General features: G+C 38.1%; 1 protein-coding gene and 1 long non-coding RNA gene across 4 annotated transcripts; both read right to left on the bottom strand.

The window, feature by feature from the left end:
- Positions 1-8: 8 nt before the first annotated feature.
- Positions 9-5,708, bottom strand: LOC135623873 (uncharacterized). Of its 3 annotated transcripts, XR_010491537.1 has the most exons (6): positions 3,387-5,707; positions 3,137-3,264; positions 2,847-3,029; positions 2,540-2,761; positions 881-2,464; positions 12-667 (listed from the first exon to the last, which is right to left on the bottom strand). It is a non-coding gene; the product is annotated as an uncharacterized LOC135623873 (long non-coding RNA). The 3 variants fall into 3 exon arrangements; XR_010491538.1 differs by having other exon boundaries at positions 9-632; positions 2,847-3,264; positions 3,387-5,708; XR_010491536.1 differs by having other exon boundaries at positions 11-667; positions 2,847-3,264; positions 3,387-5,708.
- A 130-nt stretch (positions 5,709-5,838) lies between these two features.
- On the bottom strand, positions 5,839-14,784 carry LOC135623872 (uncharacterized). Its single transcript, XM_065127320.1, has 12 exons — positions 14,635-14,784; positions 14,439-14,553; positions 13,540-13,615; positions 12,020-12,116; positions 10,938-11,040; positions 10,677-10,810; positions 10,418-10,595; positions 10,175-10,332; positions 7,363-7,572; positions 6,935-7,282; positions 6,648-6,774; positions 5,839-6,127 (listed from the first exon to the last, which is right to left on the bottom strand). The coding sequence occupies exons 1-12, from the start codon at positions 14,764-14,766 to the stop codon at positions 5,976-5,978; spliced, it is 1,830 nt and encodes a 609-aa protein (XP_064983392.1). The 5' UTR covers positions 14,767-14,784; the 3' UTR covers positions 5,839-5,975.
- Between the last annotated feature and the right edge of the window lie 2,232 nt (positions 14,785-17,016).

Genomic DNA, 17,016 nt, shown 5'->3' with positions numbered 1-17,016 from the left:
ACGGGGGAGCAAAAAAGAAATATATCGAGGCAACAGAGAATACATATGCTACACCAAAAAACAATTTTTTAAGGAAAATTTAAGAGAAGTGATACTCGAACAAATCATTTTTTAGATCTACGTTCCTGTTTTTAAGTGTTTTTCTTCGGAAATGTGGAGCGGAGGAATTGGTGGGGGCTTCAGAAACACAATTACTGTTTCCTTGTTCCTTTTTCTCCCTCAAAGAAAAATTAAAATGAGGTTGCACAAGGAAAACGATTTTGCTTCCTCTGCCTCTCTGGCTTGGTCATTCATCAAGGTGGCCTTTGCAAGCTCAGATGGAACCAAGCTATCCACAACCAGGAGAAGGCAATGGGCCATGGAAGACGCAGCATGTCGTCATATCTGCCGATCGACCATTTTCTTGATGACATGGGAGTGTCTCATCACTAGCTTGTCGTAAGGTGAACGTTTACGATGATGCCGTGTGCACCCCAGGATGACGAGGAGTAGGTGGCGTCGCTGGCCGTCATATCGGGGAAAGCTTTCGAAGCAGAGGGTGATGAAGACTTGCATCTTTATTTAGAGCACCGACCGAAGGCTGAAGGGACCTTCTCTGACCACCTCAGAGACTGCAACTTCAGTTGAAACGCCTGACAGAGAAACTGGTATGGCTTGACTCTGTTTTCTTTCGTTTTTTGGGTCATGAGAAAATTAAATTGAAATCTTCAATTCTAAATTCTATTGAAGAAAGAAAAAAAAACAATTTTAGAGAAATTATGCACATAATGATTTTGTATTTATTTAATTCAAGAATGTTTGAAAATCTTAGTAAAAAATTTTTAAAAAAAAAACATCCCCAAAAAGGTTTCAAGAATTCGAGGAATCTAAAGGAATGTACCAGAAAGATTGAGGCGGCGGCCCCACCGCGAGGCTTTTGGGTTCCCGACTCCTTTCGCGACGTTTGACCAAAACAGGGCCAATGGTGATGAGGCGGTGGGAGGACATCTCCCCCTCCCCCTCCCCCTCCCACTCCCATGCGAAGCGAGGAAGAAGAGGACATGTTCATGCTCGCTTGCTACACGCTTATTTATCCCCGGGGGGGTGGGGGGATGTGACACGTGGAGGATCCTGCATCATCCAAATCATCGACTTGATGTATCTATACATACCATCAACTTGGGAAGGGGGAAGAAACCCCGGTGAATGAATGAATCATAGGAGGGCGAGTGAGAATGATGCGGAAGAGAGGAAAAAGAATTCTGTGCATGTGCATGGATGGGACAGAGGTCTTTCACATGCACTTGTGCCCTACAAACCAATTCTGTGTGGACTTTTCTGAACACTTCTGCAACGCGACCGGATGATGATGAAGATGATGATGATGTTCACCCTGGTTTTTAATTCTGCTGTGATGCCCTCCCTCCAAGGGCGAAAGTTCATACTCGAGTCGAGCTGACCCAACAACAAAGTTCTCCGTCTCTTTTACCTCGAGGACTTCACTGTGCGTGTGCGTGTGCGTGTGCGTGTGCGTGTGCGTGTGCACAGGCACATCTCTGTTTGTCGTCCAAAGGCCAAGTACCGCAGCGGGTCAGCGACAGTGCCGTATCCTTGTGACTCGGTGGTCGGATCCTCCTCGGCATGCGATGCTTCGTGTAGCACAGTCATCTCACTGTATCACACTGCTCGCGGATGAGGCTTCTCTTCCTAAAACTTGAGGATTCATGAATCTGCAACCGGAAGCAAGCGATCACGTCTCACATGCGATGTCCAGATCCCTGTTCTTGATATGCTTGTAAAAGACGCTGACGACGATGATGATGTTGTCGTCGCAAAGAATATATACTTTCCCCCACTACCTACCTACCTACCGACACCGGATATTAATGCTGATGTGCATTCATTTCTCTACAACATGATCTTTGCTTCAACCTACTCATCGCCAAGACAAAACATTTTTCTCTCCTTCGTTCTTCTTTTTTACCGACCTCCCACCTCTCCCCTCTCCTCCTCAAATGTCGTGCGATGGATGAATAGCATGCACCGAGGGGTTGCTGTCCTGCAACTATTTCTCCCCTTGACTTTTTTCTTGCAGGACCATCTTGTCTGACCTCCAAATGCAGAGGTTCACATGCTGCTCCAACTCCTCCTCCATCCCTCTTCTTTTACTCTTTGAGTTGGGGACAGCCCATCCCAGTTGGGTACTCCACTAGTAACCGTCGCTCGATGGCAAGGCAGAGATTTTGGTACCTGCTGCATGCGATGGTGTACTGTACTCGTTCTGGAAAAGATGGACTCATCGATCCTGATGGGTTGGGGGAGATTTCTTTTGAGAGACAGGTGATTGGCTTTTCATCCATTGCTTTTTACCTTTCCGGCTCGCTCCTCGTCGGCCACATAATTATTCTACTGACTTCTTTTTTACCTGATCGACAACACAAACGAATCCATGACAGCTCCGATGGTATCAGATGAGGTCCATCACCTGGATGATGTATTTATTAGATGGAAAATTATAATGCTGAATGATCAAATGGATGATGCAGCAGCAGATTCTAACCCGTAGAGCCACTTGATCCGATAATAGATGAGCATCATAGATAAAAGACCTGAAAACAAACAGCAAAGCATGCCATCCGTAAATGCAGGATTTGTCCTAATTATAAGGTTGCACTCTCAACACCTTGAGTTGCCAATGAAATCATTCGAGACAACATCTTCACCAGGTTACCCAAGAAATGCCTTTCGGAGGGCCCTCAGGCCCTCACGCTGTCAAGCATACCTAAAAATTATTTTGCAGAATAAATATGCATCGTAAAAATTAAAAAGAAAGAAAGAAAGATATATGCCCATCCCAACTTTTTTACCTTTATAAAAAAGTGGGGATCTCTATAGGATTTTGGATCATCTTCCACATGGAAGGGGCTTGAAGTTAAGCACCGGTTAAACCACACAAGTCTGGTGACTAAAAAATCACCGTATTTGTTCTAGTGGTTCATGCATTACTAAATTCTTCTACATGGCTTTTGGCAGTATGATCACTAAAAGTACTGTCAAAACATTAGACATACAAAAGCAAAAAACCTTCAGTTTTCATACATTTGGCAAACAACAAAAAAGATAGTTGGCAAGAGGAACGTATTATGAAGCAGCCTACCTCCGCAATTTGAGAATATGGTTGTGAAGCTTGCATTAGAGACACCACTCGATGCTCGGTTCCTGTGCCTTCTCATTTACGCCAATCACAAACAGAGGAGTCCCAGCAGATGGAGTTGATATTGCCATCTGTTTTGCACCAAGCAGAATTATGGAAAATTAGGATGTAAAAAAGGTGCAGCACGCCTTCAAGTGAAAGCATACCATTTCTGTTGTTGTGAAAACACCAGAAGATTCAACAATGTATTCACCTCCAAAATCAATCCATGGGATCTCAGCTGGATCTTTGGTAAAAAAAGACCATTCATTCATCTGTCATTCGGAACCACATGTATTCGTGCGCAAGTTAAATAAGAAGTGAACCGTCATGGGCCTAAAACTTCCTATTAGATCCACATAAACAATGTCCTATATCTTAACTCAAATTAAAAGAACAAAAAATCCAATATATTTATTTGCGAATTCGACTCCCACAACTAATACAGGAAATAGAGAACTAAAAGAAAAGCTTATAATGCAGAGACCACCAGAACATGCAACACGAGTTCACAATTTATTGAATAAGGGAAGACTCCATGTATTGAATCATACTGAAAATATATATGCGTACAGAAAAGGATATGAAAATTATTAGAGGAAAAATGAAAGGACTAGCAACGCTAAAAAATGACAAAAAAAAAAAGGTATCGTATTAGACAAAGCACTTAAAAGGAAGAAAAATAATATAACAAGGATTCACACCATGTTTTTTAAGAAATTAAGTGGACTAACATCTATATGCACAAGATGACTACTTCTTTATTCAAGAAAGATGGGTTATGGTTCCACTGATTATCTATCTGCAGTTTAATAAAGAACCATGGCGGAATAAGATATCCATATATCTGAGCTATTGACCTTTGTTGGTAGGCATACTAACCAATCGAATACTTCCACATGCAAAATCAGACTAGTTTTTGACCCAACCTGAACTACTAAGAAATCCTTCTAGAATCAAAATCTTCAAAGTCCTCATAATCATACAAATAAAAACCAGCTATTTTCCATTTGCAAAGACGTTTCCCACTTTTGAAAAATATCAAGACCAAGATAATTGGCTAAATCATCAAGGCAGGAAAATATCTCTGTAGCAGTAGGCTTCCAGTAATAAATGCAATATCCATTCAATACATAAAACAAACAGTCAGCAAGACAAATATTTTGAGTACGATCAAGATATTCCCTAAATGTGAACTATGATTTGTTTCGTTGTACGAAATTTCACCCAAAAAATAAACGATGCAACTCAATTATAGAGTTTGTAAAAAATAATTAATTTAGTGGATGATATATCCTAAAAGCTGCCTGGTTAACCCACCTACTATGAGTATTACTGGCTGCTTGAGGTCCACACATGATTTCTGATTCAGTCATGACATGATCAAGTGACACACAATCTTATTGGCAAATTACTATACGATTTTATGCAACCAAGAATCAGTCATACCAAATAAAAAGGAAGCAGCAATCATAAAATATCAAATAAGCAATTCCCAATTGAATCTTAAAATTGGCAGATCTCAGATAAGCAGGAATGTTACCGCAATGCAGCTTAAGATCTTGCAGCGTGGCCTTTACAGTCACTACAAGAAGAGTATTCTATTAACCATGTGCACATCAAAGTCTTGTCACTTCATCATCAGCAGTCAGACTCGGCAATGTCAATGGTTCCATATTCCATTCCTTCGGTACTCACTTAGAAATAAAAGGAATGTATGGGAACAAATAATTGACGCGATGAATAGGTTGACTTCAGTCACGCCCATGAGAAGTGACCAAGCCGACAAGGGACACGAGGAAGATTTACAAGGAAACAACATTTGTGCCGATTTTTGTCTTTACTGAAAAAACACGAAATCCGTGGTTCACCAACCACCGCAACCACAAGAAAGAGGAATCTTGGAAAGCGAAAGAAAGTTACTTGCGATTATTTTCATCAACAGAAGCCAACAAAAACCGAATCTTGATAAGAACCCTAAATAGCGAAAAAACATGGCTAACAAATAGACCGGAAACTCGCAAACGAATATCCAATTCTTCAAGTCCACGTGAAATCGAAACCGAAGAAGGTGGGAGGAGGAGAGTAAGGCCTGAAGAAACGAACCATGGAGGAGTCGGAGGGGAAGCGGTCGCGCGACCCACCGAGCACGGACGTCGCAGCTCTAAGAAGAGTCAAGAGCGACATCGAAGGCCCTCCCTCCTTGTGTCGCATCTTCTCCTCAAGGGAAGAAACAAAACCCTAGGGAGGCCGCTCCTCTCATGTAGCGGCAGCAGCAGGAACGGCGGCCACTCCCTCAGGCGTCCATTCTTTACGGTCCGTTTACTTTGGGTTGAAATGATAAATCTACCGCTTCGCTTTCAACCATGCACGCCCAATCCCGATCCTTGCGACAACGAAGTTCCACCACAGTGTCGGCCCCGTTCGCACTTCCAATTGCGAAGCAGCTTTTTAGAGCCGATGATGACCGATCGGAGAGAGTATGCATAACGAAAGCGGGGCGATCGACAATTACAAAAATCGTAAATCCTAATTATATATATATATATATATATAATCTAGATTAAATATATATATATATATATATATATATATATATATATTTAATTAAATTAAAGATACTAATACCAAATAATTTGCGTCAGAGAGAATAATGTCCCGATAGAGACAAAAATCAATAAGTAGTGTTTTTTGGTTTAAGAATTTTGGTCTCGACTCGTTAGAATTATATAGTTTCCCCATTTTATTCTAAATAATTTATATAAACCTTGGATTCCTTCAGTGATGCTACCTACATCCTCTTTCAGTGCCTGAAGTGCCTGACATTAGTGAAGAGAAGAGAAACTCCATACTTGTTGCAGCACTCCACAGCATCTCCATCTCTGATGCTACCTCCAGGCTCTGCGATCACTCCGATGCCTTTCTCGCATGCCTCTTCAACCGCATCCTTCCAAGCTGCCAATGCAGTATTCTCAGTTTAGATGATAACATATTTGCATCTAAATTCTACTCAAAGCTAAAGCAGTAAGAAAAAGGGAACATATTACATTTCACCAACATAAGTATACAAATATGTTTTGTTCTGCTAAAAAAAAAAAAAATTAGTGCTTTCCATGCATTTGTAATTCATGACACAGAAGTATACAAAGTGTGGCCTCAGATAGGATGAACCCTATAAAGATGTCCATCAACCCATTGATGGAGTCCTCTCAACAAAATCAAGCATATGCAAGCACAAGTATGAAAGACGAACGGAAAAGCATCCACAGGATAATGCATGAAATATGTGAGTGTGCAATGAACCATTTGAGCAGAAGTTATATGACGGCCGAGAAAACATGTTCAAGAAAATCAGGAACTAGTGAGAATTTAACCAGATGCATACGCTTTACTGGTAAACACGAAACCTAATGTGAAATATATTTAAGAGAGAAATAAGAGAGTAGATCGTGTATCACTGGCATATATTTCTTACCAAATGGGAAGAATGCATCGCTAGCCAATGCAGCTCCTTTTGCTTCTTCTCCTGCTTTCCTAAAAGCAATTCTTAAGCTCTCCAGCCTATTTGGTTGACCACTCCCCATTCCCAGCATACAGTTATTCTGAGAAAAGTAGAAGACCCATTTTTTTCCATTATGGGTTCATTTGGTTCGTTAGTTTGAGTAACAAAAGTAAACTTACAACATGAGGAACACAATATTATATTGCCACAAATTCAAAAGAAAACTTGCAGTACTGAAGTGGAGAAAATAAGCAACTAACCTTAGCTATTACAATGGCATTACTCTTGACATGCTTGACACAAAGCCATGCAAACTCTGCATCGTGGAGCTCAGCCTCTTGTGGAACCCTTTTCGACATCACATTGAATTTGACATCTTCTGGGGTTAAGCCATCCGAGTCCTGAGCTAACCAGCCCCCACCAACCTGTCTCAGTGAGAGCATTCCTTTCTCACTCTTTTTTGCTTCAAGAATCCTCAAGGTTTTGGACTTCCCACGAAGAATCTCGAGGCCTTTCTCTGTGTATTTAGGTGCAACCACTATCTCATAAAACATTCGAGTCGCACCATCTGTTGGACTCCTAAATTCTCGAATCTCCTTCGCAAGATCCTGGACATTTGATTGTGTGAGACGAATAGATGTAAATCAACATACCAGCCAAATAAGCTTTCATTTATATTGTTTCTGACCTCGTCAACTGTTGTGTTGAAAGCAACAATGCCACCAAATGCACTGACAGGATCAGCTTTTACAGCTAACCTGTATGCTTCAAGAATATCTTGTCGTGATGCTACACCACATGGATTTGTGTGCTTCACAATCACACAAGTAGGGCTCTTGAACTCTGATACACAATTCCATGCTGCATCAGCATCCAAATAATTGTTGTAAGACATCTCCTGCACCAAACGGGAAGGTATTAGAATATTGGCATTAAAGAACCCATCATAGCAAAAAATTCATACCTGAAGAAGTATGTGAAGGTTTAAAGCTAAACTGATCCTCAAGGCATTTAGATTTGACAGATAAAACATTCACATAGTCTGTAATCTAGTAAGAAGAAATCTAACATGCAACGGAACTTTCCCGCTTTTCTTTTTTGAGTAACTGCTCTAATTCAACATAGAGGGGATAGTTTTCATGCATTCAAGGATATATAATTCAGCCAAATGGATTATAAATCAAAACTAGACAGCACTTACTTCAACAAAGATATGAACACCATCTTCTACTAGGTTGGAAAATAGTTCTGCACACTACAATATTTTCCTATCAACATAATAGGTCAAAAAAAAAAAAGGTTTTTTCTTTCTTCTCAACCAATCAAAACAGATATCCAATATAGGTTTATTGTCCAACTCAATTTCACTATCATAAAAACAAACTATTTCAACAGAAGAATCTTTGCACAACCACCCTATCTTAAAAGGTTGTGCTCATCAAAATTTCCAGGTGGCAATGGAACTGTTACATTTGTTAAATTTCTTGCTGAACATAATTATTAAATTCCTGATAAAAGCTATGGCTTTATTTGCTTACCATTTTTTTCTTGGATATCTAGAACTCAGTAATTGTTACTTCCATTTTCTCGTGTACTGAAAATAGTACAACATATACAAAAAAAAACTGATTAATAATAAATTGTCCATTGGAGGAATAGATAACAAAATTCGAGGCACTTTTAAAGCCACAAAATCCACTTTGCCACTTGAACTTGGCTTAAGTGTCATCTTTGTTTTCATGTCAATGAAGCAATCTTTGCAACAAAAGATTTAATATGATAAATTAAATTGTATAATCTGTAACAATACATATGCCAATCTCAGCAAAACACAACACTCACCAACATGTATGTTATCATTAACACTCTCAATAGAAGAGACCAAGGATTGAAATTTCGTGCCGATCGGCTATGCCGATCTTTGGCTGGTCCGGTATACACCGGCATTCTAACACACGATACATCGGTGTATCGGAACGTGTCGACAATTCCAAAAACTGTTCAGAAAATCTATAAAAATACATGAAAATTAGGAAAAAAAACCTAAATTAGGGTATTTTAATTAGAACTAAATGCAAATTTAGTTCTATTTCAATAAAAAATATTCAAATAAAGAAGAGATAGCGAATCTGTCTTTTTTGAACACTGATGAGCAGCTTAGCGGCATGTTCCAAACGGTTCTTCCGTTGATATTGAACAAGAGTGAGAATTGTAAGAAAGAGACGATGGTTGAGTGAGAAAGAGTGGTAGAAGATGTGAGATTGAAATAGGATGAAAGAGGGGGGAGGAATAGGGTTAAATAGGCATTCAAAACCAATTCAATCTGGGCCCTTGATTGATTTCAATCAAAATCCAACCACTAGGTCAAATTTCGACCATTTCACCCAGTATGAAGGGTGTATTGCTCGATACGCCCCCCAACTAATATATCGTCCGGCACAGGATGCTTTGCATTCCAGTCGACTATTGGACTGGTATGTACCACCCGTATTATACTGTTTCGGGCAATACGTCATACCATGGAAGGGACAATAATCAAGAACAGGAAAGAAAGAAATATTTTGACTCGCATGACCATATCAGATAAATATATGCAATTATATGGTCCATGGTAAGCTTGAGTTCAGCATAAATATAACGGGTTTCAGAAGCAAGAGAGAATGATTTTAACTCACTAGAAATTTCATAAACAGATGATTACACTTACAATTTGACGAGTTCCAATTAACCTAACCTGCTGAATTTATAAGCTTTCAAAATTTTAGCCATTTCTTGTACCAAATATTGGCAGTTGGCAAAGTAACATGTCATCAACCTTTTATCGATCGTGGCATAATATTTTTAATTAGTTTCCACATCCCACAGCCACTTCACAACCTCATAAAACCAATAATGTTTAACCAGGGTTTTACATCTCGAGTATCGGACCCGTGCCGGTTGATGGTCAAACCAGTACAGGTATACTGACACATATTATGCCGGTATGTATTATGGTACCAAGAAAGGAAAGGTGGAGGAGGTGGCAGTTGACAGGAGGGGAAGGAAAAGAAGAGAGGATGAGGGTGCAGGTGCAGACGAGAATCAAGGAGGAGAAGAGGACAATTACCTGAAGGTCCAGCAATGGCAGGCAACCAGGTGGCTGGTGAGTGGGTGGCACTGCATGTCATGAGTGTCCACATCACGCTAAAACCCTAAAGAATAAGACAGTTTGGAAAGGGATGGTCTGCGCCCCCATTCATGCTCTGATGAAAAAGTACTGGCACACTACAGTGTTTAACTAAGTTGTGACAATCTTGTGTACTATGATGAGCAGCACACTACCGTGTGACAAACAAAATTTGCTAAAGTTGATAATGACTAACATCCAATAAAAAGCTTTGACTGCAAAAGGGGGAGATCAACAATCAGATGTAGGATCACAAAAAACATTTTAGTGACATCATGTCTAGTGCAGTTGGAGACGAGAAAATGTATCTCCATATGTCACAAGCCTTTCTCACCTTCCCATGATGTTGTATGGCAGTGGCAATACCACCCGAATTGACCACGGATATACTCTTGTCCCCATAAAATGCAGCCTTCTGGTGAGGATTTTCACCATATCGAAGTGTACTTTTGAGTGAGAGTGGTACCGTAAAGCTGGGTGGAAGCTTTTCTCCTAAAGAAGACAATATCAAACAATAATTTTGACAACTTGATTATGAGATTGTATGACCTGAAAACGAGTGATAATGATGCTTTACCATTCTCTGTTTGCTTCCACATCCACTCTGAGACAGCTGAATCATAAGTAGCAACATGCTGAAAAGCCTTCCAGGCCAGTTTCCTGCGGAACTCCTGATCATCTTGTTCTCTGCGCAGAAATTCCAAGACAGCTGGATAGTCTTCATGATCGACAACAACCAAAACATCCTTGTGATTCTGTCAAAATAATACGCACTTTTAGCAAATCTACATGGTGAGTAAGAAGTACCAATGTCCAATGACTTCCAAAATGATAACCTTAGCTGCAGCTCGTATCAAGGTAGGGCCACCAATGTCAATATTCTCAATTCCATCCTCAAAAGCAATTTTATTAGAAGAAGTAACTTTTTCATAGAATGGATACAAGTTCACCACCACCACATCAAATGTACCTGAAAAATATCTTCAATCCTAAAATATCCTATTTCTATGGCAAAGTGGATCATTTATGCCAAAATGAGATTAGCAAGATACTCAAAGAATGAACAGTGTAAAATAACATAATGGTGAACAACTCACCAATACCATGCCTATTTAAGGCTTCCATGTGATGATGGTGATCTCTTCGAGCAAGAATGCCACCGTGTATGCTAGGATGTAAAGTTTTCACCCGACCATCTAGCTGCAATAATCAATAAGCCATTTCATTGTACATCATGTATCAGTATCAAAGTATAATTCTCTTAGTTTATCTTCTATTTAACACTTTCATATAAAGCTAAGAGGACCACAGGGCTTTCTATTTGTAGAGATATCAAGAGGATTTCCTACCAGTTAATAGAGAACAAACAACATCTAAACCTAAGAAATGAAACAACCATTTAACACAAGACAACTACCTTTGAATTCCAATTAGAAGATTTCAAATAAAAGTCATACTGAAAATGAGAAATCTTCAAAGTTTAATTCAATATTGTAACTCAACTAACAAACAGGAACACAAAACACAATCACATGTATGACACACCTCACTTGAACCTCCTTGGAGACTAAATCATAGACATTACAAAAACTATTTTTCCGGCTAAAATAGAATTTAAACTTGAAGCTTCCATGAAGTAAGCTGCAGGAATAATAAACAGTCACAAATTACAAACATTTCAGTGAAAAACAAAATATGTGTCTCAATCAAAGCCCCCGGAAACCCAATTCAAAGTCAAATGGACCAACTTCACATCATGTGGTTGGATTATTTGGCAAAATCATTTTAAGTTTTAACTAATAAGTCAGTTTGGACTGCACAATGAGATGCTTTTCTTTGTTGATACAAAGAGAGCAATCATCCCTCCAATTCTCTTTTCTGTTCCATCCATGTTATTTTACATACATCTTCATAAACTAGATAGATCACAATAGTTGAGTTTGTTCTTTCAATCTAAGCCATCATTTTTCCAAAAAAAAGAAACAAGACTTGGAACTAGTTAAGCTATCACAGGGTGACAATAAAAGAGAAAATAAAAAGACATCCACATAATCAAGTTACACTAAATTTGCTCCAAGTTCCAAAAATGCAGAAGTTAACTAAAATATTTAGGAAAAGAAACACCTATGATGATGAGACAACAAAAAGTAGTCAATAGAAATAACTTAATTAAGTTTACCATTTCTGGGAAATGGGTAATATCTTCAACCTTGGTGACAGAGACACCAGATTCTTCTAACGAGGATGCTGTGCCTCCAGTTGAAACAATAGAATACCTACAAGAATATAGCTGTCTGTGAAGCCATGCAATAATAAAATTTAAAAACAACTGTAATCCTGCCCGTCACAGGCTGAGTTACATGTGAAAATAACTGCAAGAGACAGATCTTAAGAAATGTAGCTGAAATAAAGAACAGTACAAATCTTGAAACTTAAAGCAAGATGACCATGAAATGCTAATTGACACATCTACAATATTACCTAACAAATTTACACACCAAAAGAGTAAATATATGTCCAGTCAGAACTCAAGAAAAAAGTCCATGTAAATGCTTACAGGGAGAAAACAACAAGTGGTTAAATTATTGGTCTGCCAACTTTCCATGGTTTACAAGGTACACATAACTAGTCAGTAAAATTATAGGTTTTTTCACTCACAAGGAATTGGCTCATTAGGTGATGAAGGTGATTATTAGTCATATGTGCATTTTCTTGAATAAAGGTAGTCTATATATTTTTCTGCTCACTGTTGGTATGAACTTATCTTATGTAAAAGCTATGGGCAATTCAGGCCGTTAGGTCACAACAGGCATAATCATGAAGCGACTTCCATCCATGCACCTCAAAAAGAAGTTTATTAATACTTTACACTAATTAAAACCATGACTTTCCACATAAAACCAAATTAAACACCAAAAAGATAGTCAATGTTTTGGTCAAGCGATAAGGTAAGGCCTTTTCCGAATTGTTCCAGGCTTTCAGCCACTTCCAAAGAAAGAAATGTATTTTTTTCACCAAAAAGAAATGTTATTGTGACACAAACCTCTATTAATGTTACAGGACAACTGCTAACTATAGTGAAAAAAGATATCGAACAGTTCATCAATCATCAAGTGTTTAATGAAATATTCCAGAGAGAGATCTAAATGAGACATCATATAACTCTCTTGAAGGGCATATTGGCAAGGCATTGGCTTTTAAATTACAAGTTTACCCAAAAAAACTATCGAATGAGTTGGGGCAGGAAAGATACTACAATCTTGTGTAGAGAGGGTGTGGGCTCCTCTTTTGCATTGACATCCAGTAATTAATCAACAGGTTGGCTAGCTCTTTATCACTCGGTGATGCATACCAACCAGTAATTGAACAAACTTCTGTGGAGGATAGGCACTATGATCCAGCTCTATTTGAGGATAAGAATGTCCTAAACAACAAAGAAAAATTGAACTGAACTGTGCCAAAATCTCTCGAAGAAAAGTTAGAGCAAAACTAGAAGACTACAGTTTGGATCAAAAATATTCATTTATATGATAACATATTTTGCTTTCAAGCAACCAAGGAAGAGGCCACCTACTACGAAGTAAAGAATCTGAATACAATCATATAGATAACAGGTAATCATAAAGAATAGACATCATGTGCTCAAATTTTGAAAGCCATGCCAAATATGAAACTTCAGGAAGTAGCACCAAAACTCACCCTAAGCATTGGAGTTCATTTCCAAGAAAAGCTAACTCTCGCTTATCTGACAATGATATTAATGCTTGCTTGTGCCCTATCAATAAGGTTATGAACATTAGCCGATAGACTGAAAAGAAACATCAAAAACCAAAAGAAATGGCTTTTTTTTTTTTTGCAGGACTCTAGTCTAGATGTACTTAAGATGGTACATGTATACACACATTTCCCCCAATATTACACACAGACTTAAAGCAGAAATGCTGACTGCAGTAGTAACATATATAATGGATTATAAACACCAAAATAAATGAACAAATTCATCATACATGTACTACCTTACGCAAAACTATATACAGACATGAAGCAGAAAAGTATCACTTGCATACCTCAGTTGTTTCAGAGAAAATTTTCTACTTATGAGCTATGCTCATGTCAATGATGATAGCAGATGCTTTAATAATTAAGCAAAAATCATATCACGTCGGTGTCACAAGAGGATGCATTTAAATTTAGTTCATTCCAATTTCATATGTTGAAATTATTTTTTTGGAGATTACAAGAGAAAGAATACAATAACCACCTAGGACATTACGTCAATAGGCCAAGCAGGAGACCATCGGGCACATGGCCTTGTTGAACTTTGCTCTTCCCTTTTGTGTGACTCCTAGTTTCACCGTTTAATTGTGCAATTCAACTTGAGCAAAAGACTCTTACGGTCCATTCAATCAGCAAATTTGAAAATCCCATATTATCAAATAAGACGCATAGAAATTAATTTCCAACATTAGATTTTAACACGATGCTGATGTAAATCGCAAACATTGCACTCTTTCCCCCAGACAATCGGAAAACAACATGAGGAATTCGGTTTTCCGTTCAAGAAACTCAATAACAAAAGAAAAGAAAGCAAAGAATACCAGTGGATAAAGCAGGAGAGGGGGCCTTCTGGGCTTCCACATCAGCCATGCCTCTGATCGAACTGCGAGTCACAGTAGAATATCGACACCGAACGACAGAGAGGAATATTGGATCCTGTTGCGCAAAAACAAGAATACAACACCAAGTCGGTATCTTGCACCTCGGAGAGATGGACGGGAGAGGAGCGAGACTTACTTGTCGGACGCGTTGAAGGCACCGACGGGTAGAATAGACAAGGCGGCGAGCGGCTCCGTTGGCGGCGGCGGGAGCGGCGGAGAGAGAGAGAGGCATCCTTTCCCTTAATTTATTTCCGCCGCTGGGACGCATGAGAAGCGGAGAAGGATTTATGGTAGGCGGGAGATCGACTTCTTAGGATTACCTATGTCTTCGCCTGGCACCAAAGTGGGACCCATCTATGAAGCGGCTTCAAGTCCTCGACCACGATACGGGGCAGGTAGGCGTCGGGTGACGGTTGAATGGGTAAAAGAACTAGCACAGCGATACCCTATCAAATTAACGGGTGAAGACGCGTAGAGACGACAGTGGGATCGGTGGGGCTCACGTCCTCCATCGAGTCGCCTCGGGCACCGACAAAGCGGGTGTCGGAGAAACGGGTGTGTAAAGTAATATCGTTCTTTAGCGGATTCGATTTAGGGATCGGAGATATGACTTGGAAAACTAGGAGGGTAATTTCCTGGTATTTTGCGCCCCCTCATTTTCAAAATACAGTAATTTTGGATAGGATTACAAAGATTAATCATATCAAAAAATTTATAATTCAATCTTAATTAATTTAAATGTTCATAAATCATAATTTTAGCTTTTATATATATATATGTGTTGTGTGTGTGTTAAAATTATACAAAATATCTTATTTTATATTTTTAAGTAATTTTAAATGAAATTTAAGAATATTTTACCATGTTTTGAATTAAAGGATACAATATCCTTATACTGCGTATCTTAGATTTAGATGATATTTTTTATTAAATAATTATTATTATTATATATTTAGTTATAATATTTTTGAATAATTTTGACATTTGATTAAGAAATATGACATGTAGTCATCGCCAACATGTATCCTCGTTTAACTGACACTCTAATCTCATTCAACCAATATATAACATATAGGGATCTTCTCTTATAAGACTAACAACATAGCACATACGAGAGTATGACTTTGAGATTGATTCTATAGTGTTGATGGGGAAGTCGACTTGATATTTCATTATTTTACATAGTATCCTTGAGTTTAAGATATGATTTAATAATCTCATTAAATATCATTAATGTACAATCATTTTTGGTATTTATCATGATCTCGATTCGATGATTCTCTATCACTTACTATGCATGTTTTTAACAATAAATATTTGACTAAATACATTTAATCTGACATTCGATTGAATCATCCTTGTTCTTACTAACTTAAACATCATATTTATCATATCGGATATGCTCTCAATATAGTTTTTGTAAGATATTAGGTTGAATCCTCTAATCTCTCAATATCTCAACTCAACTCGAGATAAAACTTGAAACTAGACCTAGTGACTTTGAATACTCTCTACGTATCATCAAACAAAAATATGTCATAAGATCACCAAATCAAAAACACTATAACTCTAATTAAAAATATTCTAACATATTTTTTTATTAATTAAATATTTATACTAATCACAACGGTGTTGATGTATTATACAATAATTAATATGAGAATTTGAATTATTTTAGATGAAAATTATAAAGGTATTGGCACATTACAAAATAAAAACATGATTAAAAAATTCTAATTTCTATTTTTTGTGTTACATTTAGGTCCAAATATAGTAGAAAACCTTATAATATCTATAATAATTTATTGTGAACGAATGATAACAACAAAATAACATATCATCCATTTATAGTGTTTTTGGATTTGTTGGTTTAGTAATAAATATAGTTGTAAATCAACACGGCAATCATATTTAGAAATATCATAAATAAAAAAGATACTGTAATTTTATTCGGAAATACTATGATGATAGATCAATTTAGTCTATATTGAATTTTGAGGTAATATATTTTTAAGTATATTTTGATATTTTTAGAAAAAAAAATAAAATTATATTTTGAAAAATATAATTAAAAAAAAGAGAACCGGGTTTAATTGAACCAACATGGGTTTGGACCGCGTAGAAGCAGATTTTGTTGGGTTGGTGGCATTCGCCACGTCTATTTCGATCATTGCTCCAATCGCCGTCATCAGACGTCACTAACTCCTTAATTACGTTGGACAAAGTTACCCGCCCGCTTCACCGACCTTCTCACCAACAACCAGAGCTCTTACTATACCTGTAGCTAAGAATCAGGTTGGCGAGCGAGTAAGTAGCGGCGAGTAATTCAAACTATTTTGGCACTTCAAATGCTCAGCCCTTTCGACGTATTGTTGTCGCCAGGTGGGCGGTTGCTGTAAATATATGTAAACACACTCACCCGAACGTACCTCTCCTTTATAACCCGAATCTCTGCTGGGACCCGCAACTCCCTTCAATCTCACGGCACGGGTGGTGAAATCGCACTCCAGTCATCCCA

This window comes from Musa acuminata, chromosome BXJ2-9 (assembly GCF_036884655.1).
Source record: "Musa acuminata AAA Group cultivar baxijiao chromosome BXJ2-9, Cavendish_Baxijiao_AAA, whole genome shotgun sequence".
In the NCBI taxonomy this organism is placed as follows: domain Eukaryota; kingdom Viridiplantae; phylum Streptophyta; class Magnoliopsida; order Zingiberales; family Musaceae; genus Musa; species Musa acuminata.
This window is presented reverse-complemented; position numbering and strand designations above follow the sequence as displayed.

Coding starts and splice junctions, on each gene's coding strand:
- LOC135623872 (XM_065127320.1), bottom strand. CDS start 14,766: ATGCGTCCCAGCGGCGGAAATAAATTAAGGGAAAGGATGCCTCTCTCT. Junction 10,596..10,676: donor TGATACGAGCTGCAGCTAAG/GTTATCATTTTG, acceptor TTATTTTGACAG/AATCACAAGGATGTTTTGGT. Junction 7,573..10,174: donor CCATACAACATCATGGGAAG/GTGAGAAAGGCT, acceptor CGTTTGGTGCAG/GAGATGTCTTACAACAATTA.